This window comes from Metarhizium brunneum, chromosome 2 (assembly GCF_013426205.1).
Source record: "Metarhizium brunneum chromosome 2, complete sequence".
Classification (NCBI taxonomy): domain Eukaryota; kingdom Fungi; phylum Ascomycota; class Sordariomycetes; order Hypocreales; family Clavicipitaceae; genus Metarhizium; species Metarhizium brunneum.
Genome location: NC_089423.1, coordinates 6,377,155 through 6,393,108, shown reverse-complemented (window position 1 = coordinate 6,393,108; position 15,954 = coordinate 6,377,155). Strand labels below are relative to the sequence as shown.

General features: G+C 54.6%; 6 protein-coding genes across 6 annotated transcripts; all 6 read left to right on the top strand.

The window, feature by feature from the left end:
- Positions 1-847: 847 nt before the first annotated feature.
- On the top strand, positions 848-2,689 carry LAM1_0 (3-hydroxyacyl-CoA dehydrogenase-like protein LAM1; the record flags this gene model as incomplete). The annotated part of the gene is made up of 1 exon (XM_014689516.1): positions 848-2,689. The coding sequence occupies one exon, from the start codon at positions 848-850 to the stop codon at positions 2,687-2,689; it is 1,842 nt and encodes a 613-aa protein (XP_014545002.1).
- Positions 2,690-3,774: 1,085 nt separating this feature from the next.
- On the top strand, positions 3,775-4,740 carry G6M90_00g048900 (uncharacterized protein; the record flags this gene model as incomplete). The annotated part of the gene is made up of 3 exons (XM_014689515.2): positions 3,775-3,929; positions 3,987-4,023; positions 4,099-4,740. 3 exons carry the CDS (start codon positions 3,775-3,777, stop codon positions 4,738-4,740), a joined length of 834 nt encoding a protein of 277 aa, XP_014545001.2.
- A 1,044-nt stretch (positions 4,741-5,784) lies between these two features.
- cysK (Cysteine synthase) lies at positions 5,785-6,741 on the top strand (the record flags this gene model as incomplete). The annotated part of the gene is made up of 1 exon (XM_014689514.2): positions 5,785-6,741. The coding sequence occupies one exon, from the start codon at positions 5,785-5,787 to the stop codon at positions 6,739-6,741; it is 957 nt and encodes a 318-aa protein (XP_014545000.2).
- A 1,012-nt stretch (positions 6,742-7,753) lies between these two features.
- Positions 7,754-8,936, top strand: SCS7 (Ceramide very long chain fatty acid hydroxylase SCS7; the record flags this gene model as incomplete). The annotated part of the gene is made up of 2 exons (XM_014689513.1): positions 7,754-8,487; positions 8,546-8,936. The coding sequence occupies 2 exons, from the start codon at positions 7,754-7,756 to the stop codon at positions 8,934-8,936; spliced, it is 1,125 nt and encodes a 374-aa protein (XP_014544999.1).
- A 697-nt stretch (positions 8,937-9,633) lies between these two features.
- On the top strand, positions 9,634-11,516 carry rsd1 (RNA-binding protein rsd1; the record flags this gene model as incomplete). Its single annotated transcript, XM_014689512.1, has 4 exons — positions 9,634-10,280; positions 10,343-10,651; positions 10,732-11,193; positions 11,258-11,516. 4 exons carry the CDS (start codon positions 9,634-9,636, stop codon positions 11,514-11,516), a joined length of 1,677 nt encoding a protein of 558 aa, XP_014544998.1.
- Positions 11,517-13,064: 1,548 nt separating this feature from the next.
- On the top strand, positions 13,065-15,461 carry G6M90_00g048860 (uncharacterized protein; the record flags this gene model as incomplete). The annotated part of the gene is made up of 3 exons (XM_014689511.1): positions 13,065-13,751; positions 13,829-14,933; positions 15,010-15,461. 3 exons carry the CDS (start codon positions 13,065-13,067, stop codon positions 15,459-15,461), a joined length of 2,244 nt encoding a protein of 747 aa, XP_014544997.1.
- Between the last annotated feature and the right edge of the window lie 493 nt (positions 15,462-15,954).

Here is a 15,954-nt window from a genome sequence, read left to right as displayed (position 1 = left end):
GTGCATCCATTTGAGCCGAGCTAGCGCGAAGCGGCAACCTAGCTAGACTCCTGTCACCAGTTGCCAGTTACAGCCTGGTCTGGGTGGAACAAAGTCGTTGCGTTGCATTACACGTGTGGTAGATAGATCGACGTTTACACGTCATTTTATTCCGCGGACAATAGTACATGATTCCGAGAGTAGCCAGATAGGGCGGGGCTTACATGCTGCTCGAATCTGTGGATACGATTCGTTGATTCCCAGAGTGGCTAGGCCGTACGTGAACGAAGTCGTAGTCGTTGCGAGGCATTGATCTACCAGGCAGTTTCGGCACTTGCCTTTCCACACCTTCAGATACCGCATTGAGTTTCGGTGCTGGCCGAGCTGGCCGAGCCGGGCGAACCGCCCAAAACTACATACGTCAATACGTACATGCAGGGCCTTCAATGTTCAATGTTGTTCGTTTGGTCCATTCGCCAGCAACCGGGGGCAATTGCCGCTGCCCGTGGCCCATCAGCCAGCCCACGGATGACGAAGCGTCGCCGCCCCGTGCTTCCGAAGCAGAGATCCCATCTGCACTAATATAGCGCCGGCCGTATAATCCCTTATCAGGGAGATGGGAAGACTTCGATTTAGCTTTACACGGACGAGTCGTACCTATCAACGGCTCCATGATTGATGCAATGACAACGCCACAACGCAACTCCCTAGACTTGCTGCCCGTTGCCGATTATATAAGTTTCAACCATGTCCCTCTGCGGACCGTACCATCACCGTAGCCTCTTTCTATACGGGATCTGGTACCCAGATCTCTTCAATTCCGACCCAACTCACTCCTCGCGCTTCCATTCGTGATCCAACACAAGCCATGGGCTTCCAACTACCTTCAACCGTCGGCCGCGTCGTCGCCGTACTCGGTGGCGGCGTTTTGGGTCGACGAATAGCCTGTAGCTGGGCGGCCAGCGGCTACGACGTCGTCATCCGCGATCCCAGCCCGGAGCAGAGGGCCGCAGCGGTGCAGTACTGCAACACCAGCATGTCGGACTACTCAGATTCGGCCAAGCGCGGCACCGTGCAGGCCCTGGACGACCTGGAAAAGGCTGTCGAGAAGGCATGGCTGGTTGTCGAAGCGGTCCCCGAGAAACTGGACCTGAAAATATCCACCTTTGCCGACCTAGAAAAGCTCACGACGCAAGACGCCCTCCTTGCCTCCAACTCGTCCTCGTACAAGTCTCGAGAAATGGTTGGGCATCTCCAAAGAGAGACGAGGCGGCGCGTTCTGAACATGCACTACTATATGCCGCCGGGAAACCGCATCGTCGAGTTGATGACGGACGGCGAGACTGACGAGACCATCTTCCCCTTCCTAGTGGACAAGCTTAAAGAAACCGGTATGCATCCTTACGTGGCGCACAAGGAGTCCACTGGTCTCATTTTCAACCGCATGTGGGCTGCTATCAAGCGCGAGGCCCTGAGTATCCTCGCCGAGGGTGTGGCAACACCGCAAGAGCTGGATGGCCTCTGGCTCGAGATGTGGTCTGGAAGTCAGACCGGGCCGGTGGCCATGATGGACCAGATCGGCTTGGACACTGTCGCCTTTATCGAGCAGCATTATGTTGCGGAACGTAAGTTGTCCGACCAGCCTCTCAAGTTCCTGCAAAAGTTCCTCGACGAGGGACGACTGGGAGCCAAGTCTGCCAAGGGCGGGCTTCTTCCTCCCCAGCAGGCGACTGGGCCAGCACACCACTTCGGCGACAGCGGCAACATCCTCGATCCTACCCTCTATGTCCTCGATATTGGCCTCTCTGCTTCCAACCCTCTTGATGCCCCGAACGCAGGCCGCATCATGGTTGGCTCGCCGGACGGGAGGCCCTTTCGGACTCTGGTGTCAAACCAGCACATGCCTGACGGTATTGACATCTCAACCTCGGCCAAGAAGCTCTTCTGGACCAGCATGGGGAATCCGTCTCAACCAGACGGCGCAGTTTTCAGCTCCAACCTCGACGGGAGTCATGTCAAGGAGATTGTTCCGCGCGGCTCGGTCCACACCCCGAAGCAGCTCACCATCGACCACAAGAACTCCAAAATCTATTTCGGAGATCGGGAGGGTCTCAAGATTTGGCGGTGCAACTTTGATGGCTTCGGCCTGGAAACGCTCATCCAGAACGGAGACTGGCGGAACGACGAAGAAAAGGCCGACCAGATGAGGTGGTGTGTTGGCGTGGCCGTGTCGCCATCAACGGGTAAATTCTACTGGACTCAAAAGGGCCCTTCAAAGGGGAACAAGGGGCGGATATTCCGGGCCAATATCGATTTCCTGCCGGGAGAAGGAGCCGGCAACCGGACGGACATCGAGGTCATGTTCCAAAACTTGCCGGAGCCCATCGACCTGGACATTGACGAGGCCGCCAACGTGCTCTACTGGAGCGACAGGGGCGAGCTTCCCACGGGGAATAGCATCAACTCGGCAAGGCTCGACGCGGCCAGGCCTGTCCAGGGCAATGCCACGAGCGTGCCGGGCAGGGACTACACGCTCCTTTCTCGCGATTTGCACGAGGCCATCGCGGTCAAGCTGGACTTGAAAAAGGGGCACGTGTACGCGACCGACCTCGGCGGCAGCATGTACAGGCTCGACGCGGACGGTGGACACAAGACCCGGATCTACGACGGCGTCGGAGCTCTTTCCGGCCTGGCGCTTGCGTACTTTTAGTTGCTGAGTTGGCCTGTTGCTCGGGAAATGTGAGATGAGCTTGGCCGGGGCAGGGCAGGGCAGAGCAATGGACAGCATGGAGCTGGTTTCAGCAACTTCTCATTCCTTGGAACACGTTCCATTCTATTCAATCTCGTCAGCCCCGTGAACTTTCAGTAGGGAGACGTAGGGGCGCGAGTACGTTGGATGAGCTGAAAGTTGGTTTCGGATACCGTTGCTCCTTTAAAGCCTTTCGGATGTTGTGAGAGCTTCGCACGACTAATGGAGCAAGCCAGTCTCGGCTCGTAGCAAGCAGTGAGAGGAAATAGCGCGCCACGATTCCTGAAAGCGATTGATCTGCGTGTTTATTCCCAATAGCTAGGCTCAAGAAAACAAAGTTTGTAGAGAACATGTTCCGTGGGTTTATACACACGTCTAGTCATGTGACGCCGGGATAAACGGGTCTGCAATGTGTGACGATCACAACCTCCTGCGTCATCCATCTTCAACCTTCGGCCTTAATGTCCCCATTCAACCCGAATGATGAAACGGACTCACCGCAAGGTGCGCAGTGGTTGTAGCACGTGTCGGAGGAGACGGGTGAAATGCGACGAGCTCAAGCCACGTTGGTTCGACACTCCGGCCCCGGCATAGTAGCCCAGCTCACCAGGTTGCCAGTACTCAGTGCCAACGACTTCTCACACGAGGCCAGCCCGTCAGCTGTAGCTATGGTACACCCCAGGAAGCCCTTGCGGCCTCCTCGATCGTAGTCAGAACACCCTCGCCTCTGAACTATCTGTCCATGATATCTCAATTTGGCTGGCCGAACCCGACGCCGCCAGAGGCAGAGGCCTTGCTATATCAACTATGTGTCATTCGTAAAGGCATCATGCCGGCCGTAGAACAGGGGTTCTTGGTGGGCGCTAACCAGTTCTCAAGGTAGGCGAATACGTCATTCATTCGTTGTTGATGTCTTGCCCCTGGCTGCTGACGGCAAGCAAACGCCCAACAGCTTCCTTGCGATGGCTGGCAGCTTTGAACATCTCAGGCACTGCTTGTGCAGCATCGGAGCGGGCCATTTAAGAACCATCACAAATCTATCTCGCATGTCCTTGTTAGAAAGCCGCTTTAGAGGTCTTGCAATCCAGGGAATGGTCCGAGAAATGCAAAGCATACGCTCTCAGAGCCGCGAGCGCCAACAAGAAATGTCACAAGGGCTCATCGCGTCGTCGATCCTGATGGCGTGGTACAGCCCAAACCCGTAAGAAGCACAAGACACGAACCAAGAAATGCACCGCGCTGACTTGCGTTGCTGCAGAACCGAGTACAGTAGTTATCTCAAAGGCACGCTTGCCGTAAGTTGGACGGCCCTAGAAGCGAACCATGATAAGAGCCTAGACTGAGCTTGGGCTGACACATGGCACACGCAGTTTCTCCATCCATACATGTACACGGCAGACAACCAGGCGTCCCTTGCCGCCGTACAAGGTCTGCATTCCGCCGTGAACGAGCCACGGGACGAAGGCTCCCTAGACAGCCCACCGCAGCCGATGCGGCAAGGGCAAAGACTCCTGGAATCAGCGGCCGCGTCTATCCGCAGCCTTTGCAAGTGCAAGCTGGATAGCGAGCTCGAGTCTGCGGCGAGAGAGCTCCTCATCTTTCTTCAAAATGTACGCCACCGAACTTGGCAGCATCTGTCGCTCGAGGACCAGCTGTCGACCATGTTCCCCATCCGCAACTGGCTGCGCTTTGTTCCCCGTTCGCCAGACCGGTTCCTGTCGAATGACTTCTTGCTCTACCTGTACATGGCAAACTACGAGACGGCCATGCTGGCCATGGGGACTGTCCTGCCTGCTGTACACCTCCCCCTGGCCATGACGGAGAGGAGCTCTGGCGTAGCTAGACTGCGAATATTCATACAAGACGCTGTCGACGCACGATTTTCAGGGGCTGAGAGCATTGCAAACTCGCTTCCGGTGTACACTGCGTGCATGGGATGGCTGGCTCTTGCAGACGAGTGCGTGGAGAGTTACCAGACTCGCGGCGCGCCGGTGAGGGCCGTCTCGCGATAGCTTCTGCCGCTGAGTGCGTGAGAGCAACCCTGCCAGGTACATATATAGTATTACTCACCGTGGACTTCTGCCCACTCCGTGTCTACTAGAGCAATTTTGCAGCGGCGTCTACTGCTCAAGAATGCCCTCGGCACCGACACCAAACGGATGCAGGGGCGAGCCCTTCGGGGGCTTTCGATCCCACAGTCCAGCAGCCCGCTCAAGAATTTCCCCGTCGCAGTACTCCATGTATTCAAGACGACTCGGCCGTTTTGCATGTCACGGCGGTCCAGGTATTAGGGGCTGGAGAAGGGTAGGGATGCACTTGCCCATGCATGGCCAAGGCCAACTACCTGAGTATTTGGAGCATCCCACACCAAGCCAAAAATCGATATGAACCAGACTCCCTAAACAGCATACAGTACGATATTTACTTGAATTCTGGTATTGGACTGATGAGTTCTTTAATGGCCAACAATGATGCGCATGCGTGTGACGGATGCCATTAGGATACAATAGGAGGCAAATAGTACCAGACCAGACTCAACCAGATCAGGTGCCCGGCCGTCACGCAATATACCATCAATTGATAGCATATTAGTGTGCTGGTGTCTGGCGTATCGCGATGTGGTCTGGTCTGTTGCGGTTCTTGGGCTTAGGTGTAGCTAGCTACATTGTGTTGCTTCTATTGGGCCTTACCTGATGTCAATTATTTAAATATATCAAAATTGAAAAATTATTAAGACAAGTTAAAATGCTAGTTTTTTTAAACTTAATAATAGCAGATTAGTGTAAACTACCCGGTAGGCAAACATATGCAGCCACAGACTGAAGTGGATTCTCTCTGCAAATGGGTGTCGACCATTCCACTGCCTGTTGATAGAAGGCGTGAATGCTTTCCCGCCTGTTTCACGCCCTTTGCTTTACAAGCTGAGGTATATCAATTAATAGACTGGGAGGGAAGAGGTATTTTCCCTCCCGCTCCTGGTGTCTCACGTACAAGATACATATCGTGCACTTGAATTCACAACACACCAAACCATGCAATCACACGCGCCAGCTGCCATGGGCTCCATCTTGGACGCAATTGGGAAAACACCCGTGGTGCAGTTGAAGCACGTGGTACCGGCCGGATACGCCAACGTCTACATCAAACTGGAGTTCTACAATCCTACCGGGTCCTACAAGGACAGAATGGCAAAATCCATGATTGAAGAAGCCGAGAAGCGCGGGGATCTCCAAGCCGGCATGACGGTGGTTGAAGCCACGGGCGGCAGTACCGGATCGTCGCTGGGATTCGTCTGCGCCGCAAAGGGCTATCGGTTCCGAGTTCTTTGCTCAGACGCCGTCGCCGTGGAGAAGCTGCGGTCGATGACTGCGCTGGGAGCAGACCTGGACATTACGCACAGTCCGTCTGGAAAGCTGACGCCAGACTTGCTGCCTGCGATGAACAAGCGGGCGGCGGAAATCGGCCGGGAGCACGGCCATTACTTCACCGACCAGTTCGTCAATCGAGACGCTCTGGTTGGATACGAGGGCATCGGCCACGAGTTGGTTGAACAGGTTCCTGGGGGGATTGACGCATTCTGCGGAGCTGTTGGCACGGCCGGCATGGCCATGGGCGTGGGGAGAGTGTTGAGGTCAAAGTCCCCGTCGACGCGGATTGTCATTCTTGAACCTGCGTCGGCGCCGTTGCTGACCCAGGGCGTGACGGGGACACATTCTGTTGAGGGTGTTGCCCCGGGTTTCGTCGCACAGCACCTCAATCGGGATCTGTATGATGAAGTTCGAGCCATCGACGAGGAACAGGCGCGCGCTATTTGTCGCCGGCTCGCAAAGGAGGAGGGCCTTCTTGTAGGGACGTCATCGGGGCTGAATGTCGTTGCTGCTCTGCAGCTGGCCAAGGAATTAGGACCCGGCAAGACGGTCGTTACGGTTGCCGTGGACTCGGGGTTCAAGTATCTAAACGGCACCCTCTTTCAAGATGCGCAGAGTCGGGCTGGTGGCGCTGCTAAGCTCTAAGCCATTAAAATTCCTGGCGGATAAGTCGTCAAAGGTAATAGAGGCGGCGTTGGCGAAAAGACGAAGAAGAGCTCTTGGTGTTTGTAGGAATCCGGAGATTAGATGGATGGAGCCTGAGGGGCTTGTTGTTGTGCTCTGGAGCAAAATCATAAAATCTCCCGCCCACTGGTATTATTATTATGCTCTACGGAGTACTTGTGCCACGCATTGACTCAACATTGCCAGCTCTTGTGCACCAGACCGCTCAGGGCACCAACATCCGCGTCTCCTCGGCTTGGTCGGGTGCTAATCATGCAACTTTTACCCAGTCTCCCTTCATACTAGCCAGGCTACCCTCTGTACACGCCCATAATGGCATGTACGTACGAGGCGGAGGGTGGAGATTGTCCGGGTTTCCATTTGACAAATGGATAGCCTACTTACTGCTTACCTCTGCCCTACAATTGCCCGAGCACTTGAGGCAACGAGATTCGATCCCCGGTGACTGACACCTCAGTGCTGCGACAAATCGACCCAGAGTAACGCCACTTTGCGTCCTCGGCACCCGCTCATTCCTGTAATTAGCGGCGGGCACTGCAGCCTGGCCCGGGTTTCAATGTTCCCCAAGTACCCGGTGCTGCCACAGAGTACCTTCAATCTTCAATGCATGCTGGTGCCTGTGTGAGTGCATGTGAGTGCCGGCCAATGCCTCGCACCGCTAAGACCAAAGGAGCATCGTCATTAAAACCTTCCACCCAAATATTGTCGCATGATTCGCCTTTGCCATTTACCATCCTCATGTCTCGCCCGCTATTAATATTTCCCGTGCCCTGCACATCTTCGTCCCTTGTTCTTCATCCTTTATTTTTGTTTGTAAGCTGCATTCCCTCTACTTCAGTAGTTTGTCGAACCCTGCAAGAGCGCGCACATCGACTGCGGCTCCCCTTTAAACTCCTGTGGCGCGACCTGCAAATACCTTCACCGTCGGCCCAACTGCCCATCCCGAACCGACCGAACATTACCAGACGTCACGATGCCGGCCAGGACGCTGCCTACATTTACTCGCGCAGAGGTCGAGGCGCACAGCTCTGCCTCCTCGTGCTATGTTACCATTGGATCCAAGGTCTACGATGTGACAGACTTTGTCGACGACCACCCTGGTGGCGGCAGCTTGATCATTGACTATGCTGGCAAGGATGTCGAGGAGATACTGAAGGACCCCACGTCGCACCCTCACTCCGAGGCTGCGTACGAGGTGCTTGACGACTCACTCGTCGGCTTTGTCGTCAACGAGAAGTCGCCCGCCACGAATGGCTCTGCCAAACCTGCCAACGGGACCGCAACCTCAAAAGATGCCAATTACGTCCACCCGCGAACCGGCATGTCGTGCGAGGAAGACCTTAGCAAGGACACCGACTACACCCATGATTTCAAGAAGCACAAGTTTTTGGACCTAAGCAGGCCTCTGTTCCTGCAGGTTTGGAACGGCGGCTTCAGCAAAGCCTTCTATTTGGACCAAGTTCATCGCCCTCGTCACTACAAGGGTGGCGAATCAGCGCCTCTCTTCGGCAACTTCCTAGAGCCGCTCACCAAGACCCCCTGGTGGATTGTCCCGTCGCTGTGGCTGCCCTTTGTCGCATACGGTACTTATATCGCTAGCCAGGGGCTTCATAATCCATTTGTCCTGGGTGGCTACTGGGTATTCGGTGTCTTTTTCTGGACCTTTGTAGAATACTGTCTACACCGATTCCTATTCCACTTGGATGAGTAAGTCGTTCCCAACTCGTGGCCACCGATGCCGCAAGCCGCTGACCCGTGAATATAGCTACCTCCCGGACAACCGCGTTTTCATCACATTGCACTTTTTGCTCCATGGAATCCATCACTATCTCCCAATGGACAAGTATCGATTGGTTATGCCTCCTGCTCTGTTTGTCATCCTGGCCTCTCCATTCTGGAAGCTGGCCCACGCCATCTTCTTCTACAATTGGCATGCGGGCACTGCTGTTTACTGTGGCGGCATTTTTGGCTACATCTGCTACGACCTAACACACTACTTCCTGCATCACACGAACCTGCCCCTGTGGTACAAGCAGCTAAAGAAGTACCATCTTGCCCATCACTTTCTCGACTATGAACTGGGCTTTGGCGTCACCAGCAAGTTCTGGGATCAAATTTTTGGCACGGAGCTACAAACCTCCATCAAGACCAAGTAAATCCCGTGTCGGTAGACGCGATTCCAAAACAGTCTCCACTAGACCCTTGAGCCGCTGTACATTTGGTCTACATGCATAATTTTTTTTTTTTTCACATTTGCCTAGATCGGCACGGCGTTGGCGGGTTTGGGCAGTTGACGTATAAGACGAAGATAATAATTGTTAATAATTGCCGCTGGTGGCGCAAAGCATCAACAATGAAGAATGCGCCGCTTGGTAGGTGCAGACGATGAACGTGGAGAGATGCTCATGTTATACATTGATATCCTGTCAGGTAGCACTTGGACACGGCAGATTTACCTTAATACTACATTACTTCTTTTTCTCTACATGGTTTCCTGGCGTTCTGCGTAGTTGAAATATCCGATACGGTTTCGCAGTAGGGCGGGATTTTTGGCAGCCTCGTGCCCCCATAATCCCCTTCGCAAGTGCCGCAAGCCACAAGTGTAAAATTTGGCGTCGCTTCATCACGTGATCTACATGGATCGTCTTCTCGCCGCCTCCACTTCGGAGCCTGACGATCAGTCCTTGAGCTCAACCAACACATCCCATGCTCGCCAACCGCGTATACCCGCAGCGTACGACACATTGAAAAGCATTATTTATATCATCTACAAGGCCAAAGACTTTGACGCAATTTCATCCATATAGCTAGCGCATCCTTGCGAAGCCCGCAAAATCAGGAGAGTAGGTGATCATGTCGGGCTTAGACGTCGAAGCCCTCTTGGAGGCTACCGCGCAAGGTTCAGCACAACAAAACTCCAATACCCTGAATGATGACTCTTCTAGAAGCGACAAAAATGGTCGTCCCCAAAATGGAACTGATGACAGCCGCGACCGCGACCGGGACGCTGGCCAAGATCGCCGCCGACGCGATCGCCGGGACACTTCTCCAAGACACCGTAAGGGCACTCCAGGCGAGACTACCCCCCGGAGTGATACTGGAAGCCACCGCAGTAGACGCCGCAGTGAAAGCCGGGATAGAGACCGGTTCAACTCACGCCGACACAGGGACGGTGATTACTATCGTGGACGACGAGGCCGCTCCCGCTCCCGCTCAAGATCCCCTCGCCGGCGTTATCGTCCCCGAGATGACAGAGATCGCAAAGACCGTCGCGACCGCTCCAACCGCAGGGACCAGGGTCGCGCAAGAGATCGATCTTCCGGCAGACGATCTCGTTCACCGCAGTTGAATGAAGACGAACGCGACAGCCGTACCGTTTTCGTGCAGCAGCTTGCTGCTCGTTTGCGAAGTGACAAGTTGAAGAGGTTCTTTGAAGAGAATGCCGGCCCGGTAAACGAGGCCCAGATTGTCAAGGACCGCATCAGTGGAAGATCCAAGGGGTAAGTCCAAGTCTGTTCTTTGATGGTTGTGAGTGATCTTGTACTAACATGCTTGCCTCCAGAGTTGGTTATGTTGAATTCAAAGACGAAGAAACGGTTCAAAAGGCACTTCAGCTCACTGGAAAGCCATTGGCAGGTATTCCTATTATTGTCAAGCTCACAGAAGCTGAGAAGAATCGACAAGCTCGCAATACCGAGTCGACGAGTGGAAATCCGAACTCTGTCCCTTTCCACCGCCTTTATGTTGGTAATATCCACTTCAACGTCACGGAACAAGACCTACAAGCCGTCTTTGAGCCATTTGGTGAGCTGGAGTATGTCCAACTCCAGAAGGACGATAATGGCCGCAGCCGCGGATACGGATTTGTTCAGTAGGCCATCCCTCGACTTTGCTTCCTTTTGTTTTTCTCTCGTGAATACTTGAAGCAAAATTCTAACTGCGATATTTCAGGTTCCGTGATGCAACCCAGGCCCGAGAAGCTTTGGAGAAGATGAACGGCTTTGATCTTGCAGGCCGACCCATCCGAGTCGGCCTGGGCAACGATAAGTTTACCCCTGAGAGCACGGCCAACTTGATGCATAGGTTTTCAGGACAGAACAATTTCCAAGGCTCCGCCTTCTCTGGAGCCGGCGGCCGCGGTGGCCAGGCTTCTACGTTTGATAGAGCCGGGGGACGAGACAGCGACAAGGCCGGCGGCGCAAGCGCCCTCGATGACACAGATGTCGCAGGAGTAAACTTCAATAATTACAGTCGCGATGCATTGATGAGAAAACTTGCCAGGACCGACGAAGCCTCTAATGGAAGAGAAGACCAGGTCGTTGTGAAGCCCAAGACCGAAGCGAAGCCGCTTCCTGTCAACGTCAACATGGCTAGTCGCTGTGTTGTCCTGCACAATATGTTTGACCCCGAAGAGTAAGTACAGCACGACCACATCTGTTTGCACTTGAATAGGCTAACTGACGGTTTCGACAATTAGGGAAGAGGGCGACGACTGGGTCAAGGAACTCGAAGACGACATTCGAGCGGAAGCTGAGAGGCAATATGGACATGTTGTTCATATTGCCGTCGATCCGAACTCCAAGGGTGACGTCTATCTCAAGTTCGACAAAGTCCAAGGCGGTGAAAATGCCATCAAGGGCTTGAACGGAAGATACTTTGGCGGCAGGATGATTAATGCATCTCCCGTTGTGGATGCTGTCTACAGCAGTCTCTTCTCTCGCACCAGAGCCATATAAAAAGCTAACATGGCTGGCCATTGCCCTGACATCATCTAGGTATTCGACAGGTTAGTGAAAATTACAAAATGAATGACAGTTTTTGGAACTCCCCACTGAGACTGAAATCTCCAGCGCGTACTGTGCAACACTTGTTACGACTTTTTCCGCCCGAATCTGCCATGGGCCTCGCTGCAGAGGGCCGTTGGTCTCGGAGCCCAACTCGCAATAGTTTCCGCCATGCTGCACCCATGCCCCGAACTAAAACGCAAAAACTAAGTTAGACACGATGTTGCAGGTTCTCTTTGATGGCATTTTTGCCTTGAATCGCGTACGAAGCCACTGTCGGTCAACGCCTGAGGTTCCTGGTGATATGACTGACATGACCCCGCTTCCTTTTGCTCTAATGTTTGTACTAGAACGTTGACGACATTACCAAGGAGGAATACATGTCTATTGTTGAGGGTGGTTTTGGCGTTGTAGCCTCGGGTTCGCTCACTGTCTATAGTAAAAATATATGCAATTGTAATTTGATTCATGGCTGGGATGGGAGTGACGTAGGGTTTGTGCTACGGTACAGTCTGCAGAGCATCGTGACGAATAGAATGAGAGTATGTATTCTGCACTATTTCGAGGCGAGAGATATTCTCTAGGTTCAATTGCACCGAGATGAATTGAGTCGGAATACCGACATCTGGACTTACTTATGTCACAGCCAAGCACGTCTCTCACGCACCTAATTTCACCAAACTTTGAACTTTGTAACAGGTACACGGTTCACGTGGGCTAGCACTTATGTCTCTCAGAAAGTCAGGCACGATTGAGCCCTTCTTTCACAGGCCCGGCCGTGGAATTGGCCGTCAATGAGCTCCGTGCACCGCGCACTTCGGCGCTCTACAACTTGTCTGTTCACATTCATCTCAGATTCACGTCAACTCCGGGTCGAAATGCCAACCTGCCAAGTGGCCATCGGTGCCTACGCGGCGCGCCTAATTTGCCTTTTGCCATTTCTAAACCTTGTTCCTAGCCCGCTTCTTGAATGTTTCTAATTTTCCCACAAGCCGTATTCTCTCTGTGCTAGATTGAGCTTGCAAAGCTTGTTTATTTTCTCTCGGTGAGTTGCTTGATGCCCTTTGCATTTTATTCGATTTGCGTCGTCAAAAATCGTTCATTGCTTTGCAGAAGTGACTTGTTCCTGTGGCTTGCTAGTGATTGTTACGGAGCAAGCCGATCAGACTTTAACTCTTTGTTGGGGAGGCCGCGTTTCTTGAAGGGCCGTGGCGTTTGAACGTTCACAGGTAGATGGTTCACATTTTATATTCACTCGGGACACCTTTGCGAAAGTGGTCGCGCGTACAGTCCCAGATCCCGCTTCACTGCTGCTTTGCCTCGGATAAACAAATCGGACGCGTGCTGACGGGCAACAAACAGTGCTGCATCGGAGTGTAGTCTGGCATCTGGTCATACAGACTATTCTAATTGCAACAGGAACGCAAAATTACCCAGCGCTTCCCATCTCGAGATAGGTCCCAAGTCGTATCGGCAGTCTTCAGAGTCTGTCTGTGCAGAATGACAGGCTCGGAGGGGCAGTCTGTGTATGAATCTGCAGACCTGGTTGCCCTCTTGAGAAAGCAGCTCGAGAACGAACAGCCGGCGCCTTATCAAGGAGGTAGTATGCTTTCTGTGGACTTTTCGTCGCCGCTTGGTGGCGCGGCTCGCGCCGAGCGAATTCGCCAAATGTCGCATAATCATGTAAGGTTTGCCCCCAACCTCTCGCACGAGACGGCAGCTCATGTTTCGCAACAGCCTGCCTTTGAAAAATCTCGATTTGCACAGGAAATACTCGTCAAGATCCAACATTCTCTCCGTCGAATGCCTGGCGTGTCGTCGAGCGAGTCTGGCGAAATCGTCGGCCAGCTCCAAGAAGTCGGACAGGTCATCAGCCAAGAGACCAGCCAGCTCGTGGACGCCCTGATGAACGTCACCCTCGACCAGGAGGACACTGACAAGGCCGTTGCGCGCTTGAGCCTGGATGCCACCATTCTCAACGCCGAGATGGACGACAAGGCGCAGACTATTAGGGACCTCCGCACTGAGCTTGACGCGGAGAGGAAGAAGCGCGAGCAGGCGGAGCTGGATGTTAAGAAGGTGATGGGCGATCTGCAGCGATTGAGGGAGGATTTCAAAAAGCTTCAGGAGAAGGCAACGAGGAAAGATGAGGGCGCGGACGCTGACGTTCGTGATGACATTGTCAAGGTGCGTTTGCCAAGGCTGTGAAGAGGCTGGCGGTTGAGATGAAAGCACCAGACGCTAATGCTTGTACTGGATGACAGAGCCTCGAGGATTCGATACGCTATTTGGAGGATCAAGTCAATAATCGGCGCTCGCTGTGGCTCATGAAGCATTCGGATCCGCAGTCTGTCGCGCGTGCTATCGAGACGCTGGCTGATTCGGTGCAGGACAACCAAGCCGCTCACCAGTCCATCTTGTCCATGAAGTCCAGAACCGCGCGCGGTGCTAACAACTACCAGGACACCAGACATCAGGAGAACGCAGACGCTCGCCCGTACGGTGAGATGGCGCCTCCGCCTCGTCCGCCTTCGGTCTTCCAGGCCCCGAGCACATCCTGTGCGGTTGCTCCCCCCAAGTTCGGCCCCCTTCAAGCTGGGCCGCCTCGGGCCCCGTCTGCATTCTCCCACGAACGACGATACCAGGGATCCGCGTCGTCGTGGAGCTCTGCCCAAGGCCGGTTTGCGCAGGCCGGGAACCCCTTCTTCAGCAACGCCGCGTCGTCGTTTACTCGTCCGCCGACGCGAAGACCATACCAGGCACCTACTCGGTACCAACCTACTGCTGCTGCAGAGTTCCAGCCGGGCTACGCCCCCGAACATGCTCCGGCCCGTCCTGGCACAGCATTCGGCCACCACCAGCCTCCGCGCGAGTATTACCCCCAGACGCCGACGACGTCTCGGTCCCGGTACGGACGACCTGCCGAACCCAGCATGTCGGAGTACGGGAGCGCTCCCTCGTCGGCGGGCAACGCGGCCGCCGCGCGAGGCATCCTCTCCGGGCCGCTGGTCCACATGAACGAGCAGGCGGTGGCGGCGTGGAACGAGTCCATCATGGAGCTCTACGCCATGATCCGCGCGTTTGTCGAGCGCCACGCCAACGTGCCCGACCCGGCCATGGCCATGAAGATGAGCACCCTGCCCCTGTGGCCCGTCCTCCTGGCCACCTACCACCCGCTCTCGGCCAAGGAGGCCGCCTCCTATCTCGACATTCACCTCCGCGCCGACAACCCCAAGTGCTGCCTCGTCACGCGCGTCATCATCGACTACATCGTCAACCGGGTCTGGGTGCCCAACGCATGGATCGGCTCCAACGACGACTGCACCTACGCGCTGCTCGAGCTGGAAAAGGATCTCGAAAAGACCCAAGGTAAGAAGCTCCCGCCCCCTTGTGTTGTATTAGAAAACTCGCGCCTGACCCAAACAAACTTGTCTTGTCGCGACAGGCCAACCCTCGGCGCAGCGGCAGCCCCTTCTCGACCGGCAAGCCCACATCCTCGAGGCAATCATCAAGTTGGAGCCGCTGGCGTTCCACCGTGAAAAGGTGGGCGACATCACGACCGCCCTCATGGCCACCATCCAGCCGCTGCTCAACCGCCTGGCCAACCCGGCCGACGCGTACCGCGACCTCGAGCTCGTCGCCGACCTGGCGTGGGACCTGTCGTCCAAGATCCTCGCGTCGCGGCTCACGTTTGACTTTCGCTTCCCCGAGGTGGGCGCGCGCTTCTCCAGCCAGAGCATGCTGCCTATCTGGCCGGCGCTGGAGCCGACCGAGCTGCAGGCCAAGCACTGGCGGGTGGCGCTGGTGACGACGCCCGTCGTTACCTGTCGCAACGACACGGGGAGCAACATCTCGGCGCATTCGGTTGCCCTTGCGGACGTGTATTGTATGCAGTGAGAGAGGAGGGGGGTTGGCTGTTATTCGGGTTGTATTGGGCAGATGGCGACAAGGTTTTACATTTTGTAACTCGGATGAGCTTTTGGGTTTATATGTGGCTCTTGGTAGCACATTTTTTGCTTTGGTTTCCTACCAAGACTTTTTGATCCAGGGTATGGATTTGCAATGGGCCATTCGGGGGGGGATTTATTTTGTTTGCGGAATTGCGATTGCATCCGTGGATTTAGGTTTATTTTGTTTTAGGGATTCGACGCTTGATTAGACTTGGCAATTGAGCTGCGCGTTGTTTATGACATGGGTCTCGGTTGAAGCCGGTTTTTTAGTTGTGCAGACGTCGTGGTGTTGCGGTGCTGCGTTGGGCATGGCTACGCGTCTCAAGTGATATCCGGGTCACCGTGGGGCCCAAACGCTTGGTTTCTCTTTGGAGCGTTGGGGCGGCGATGCTTGGATACGTTCTCCTAGCATGTCGTTGGCGGCAAGTCTGGATGGCTCA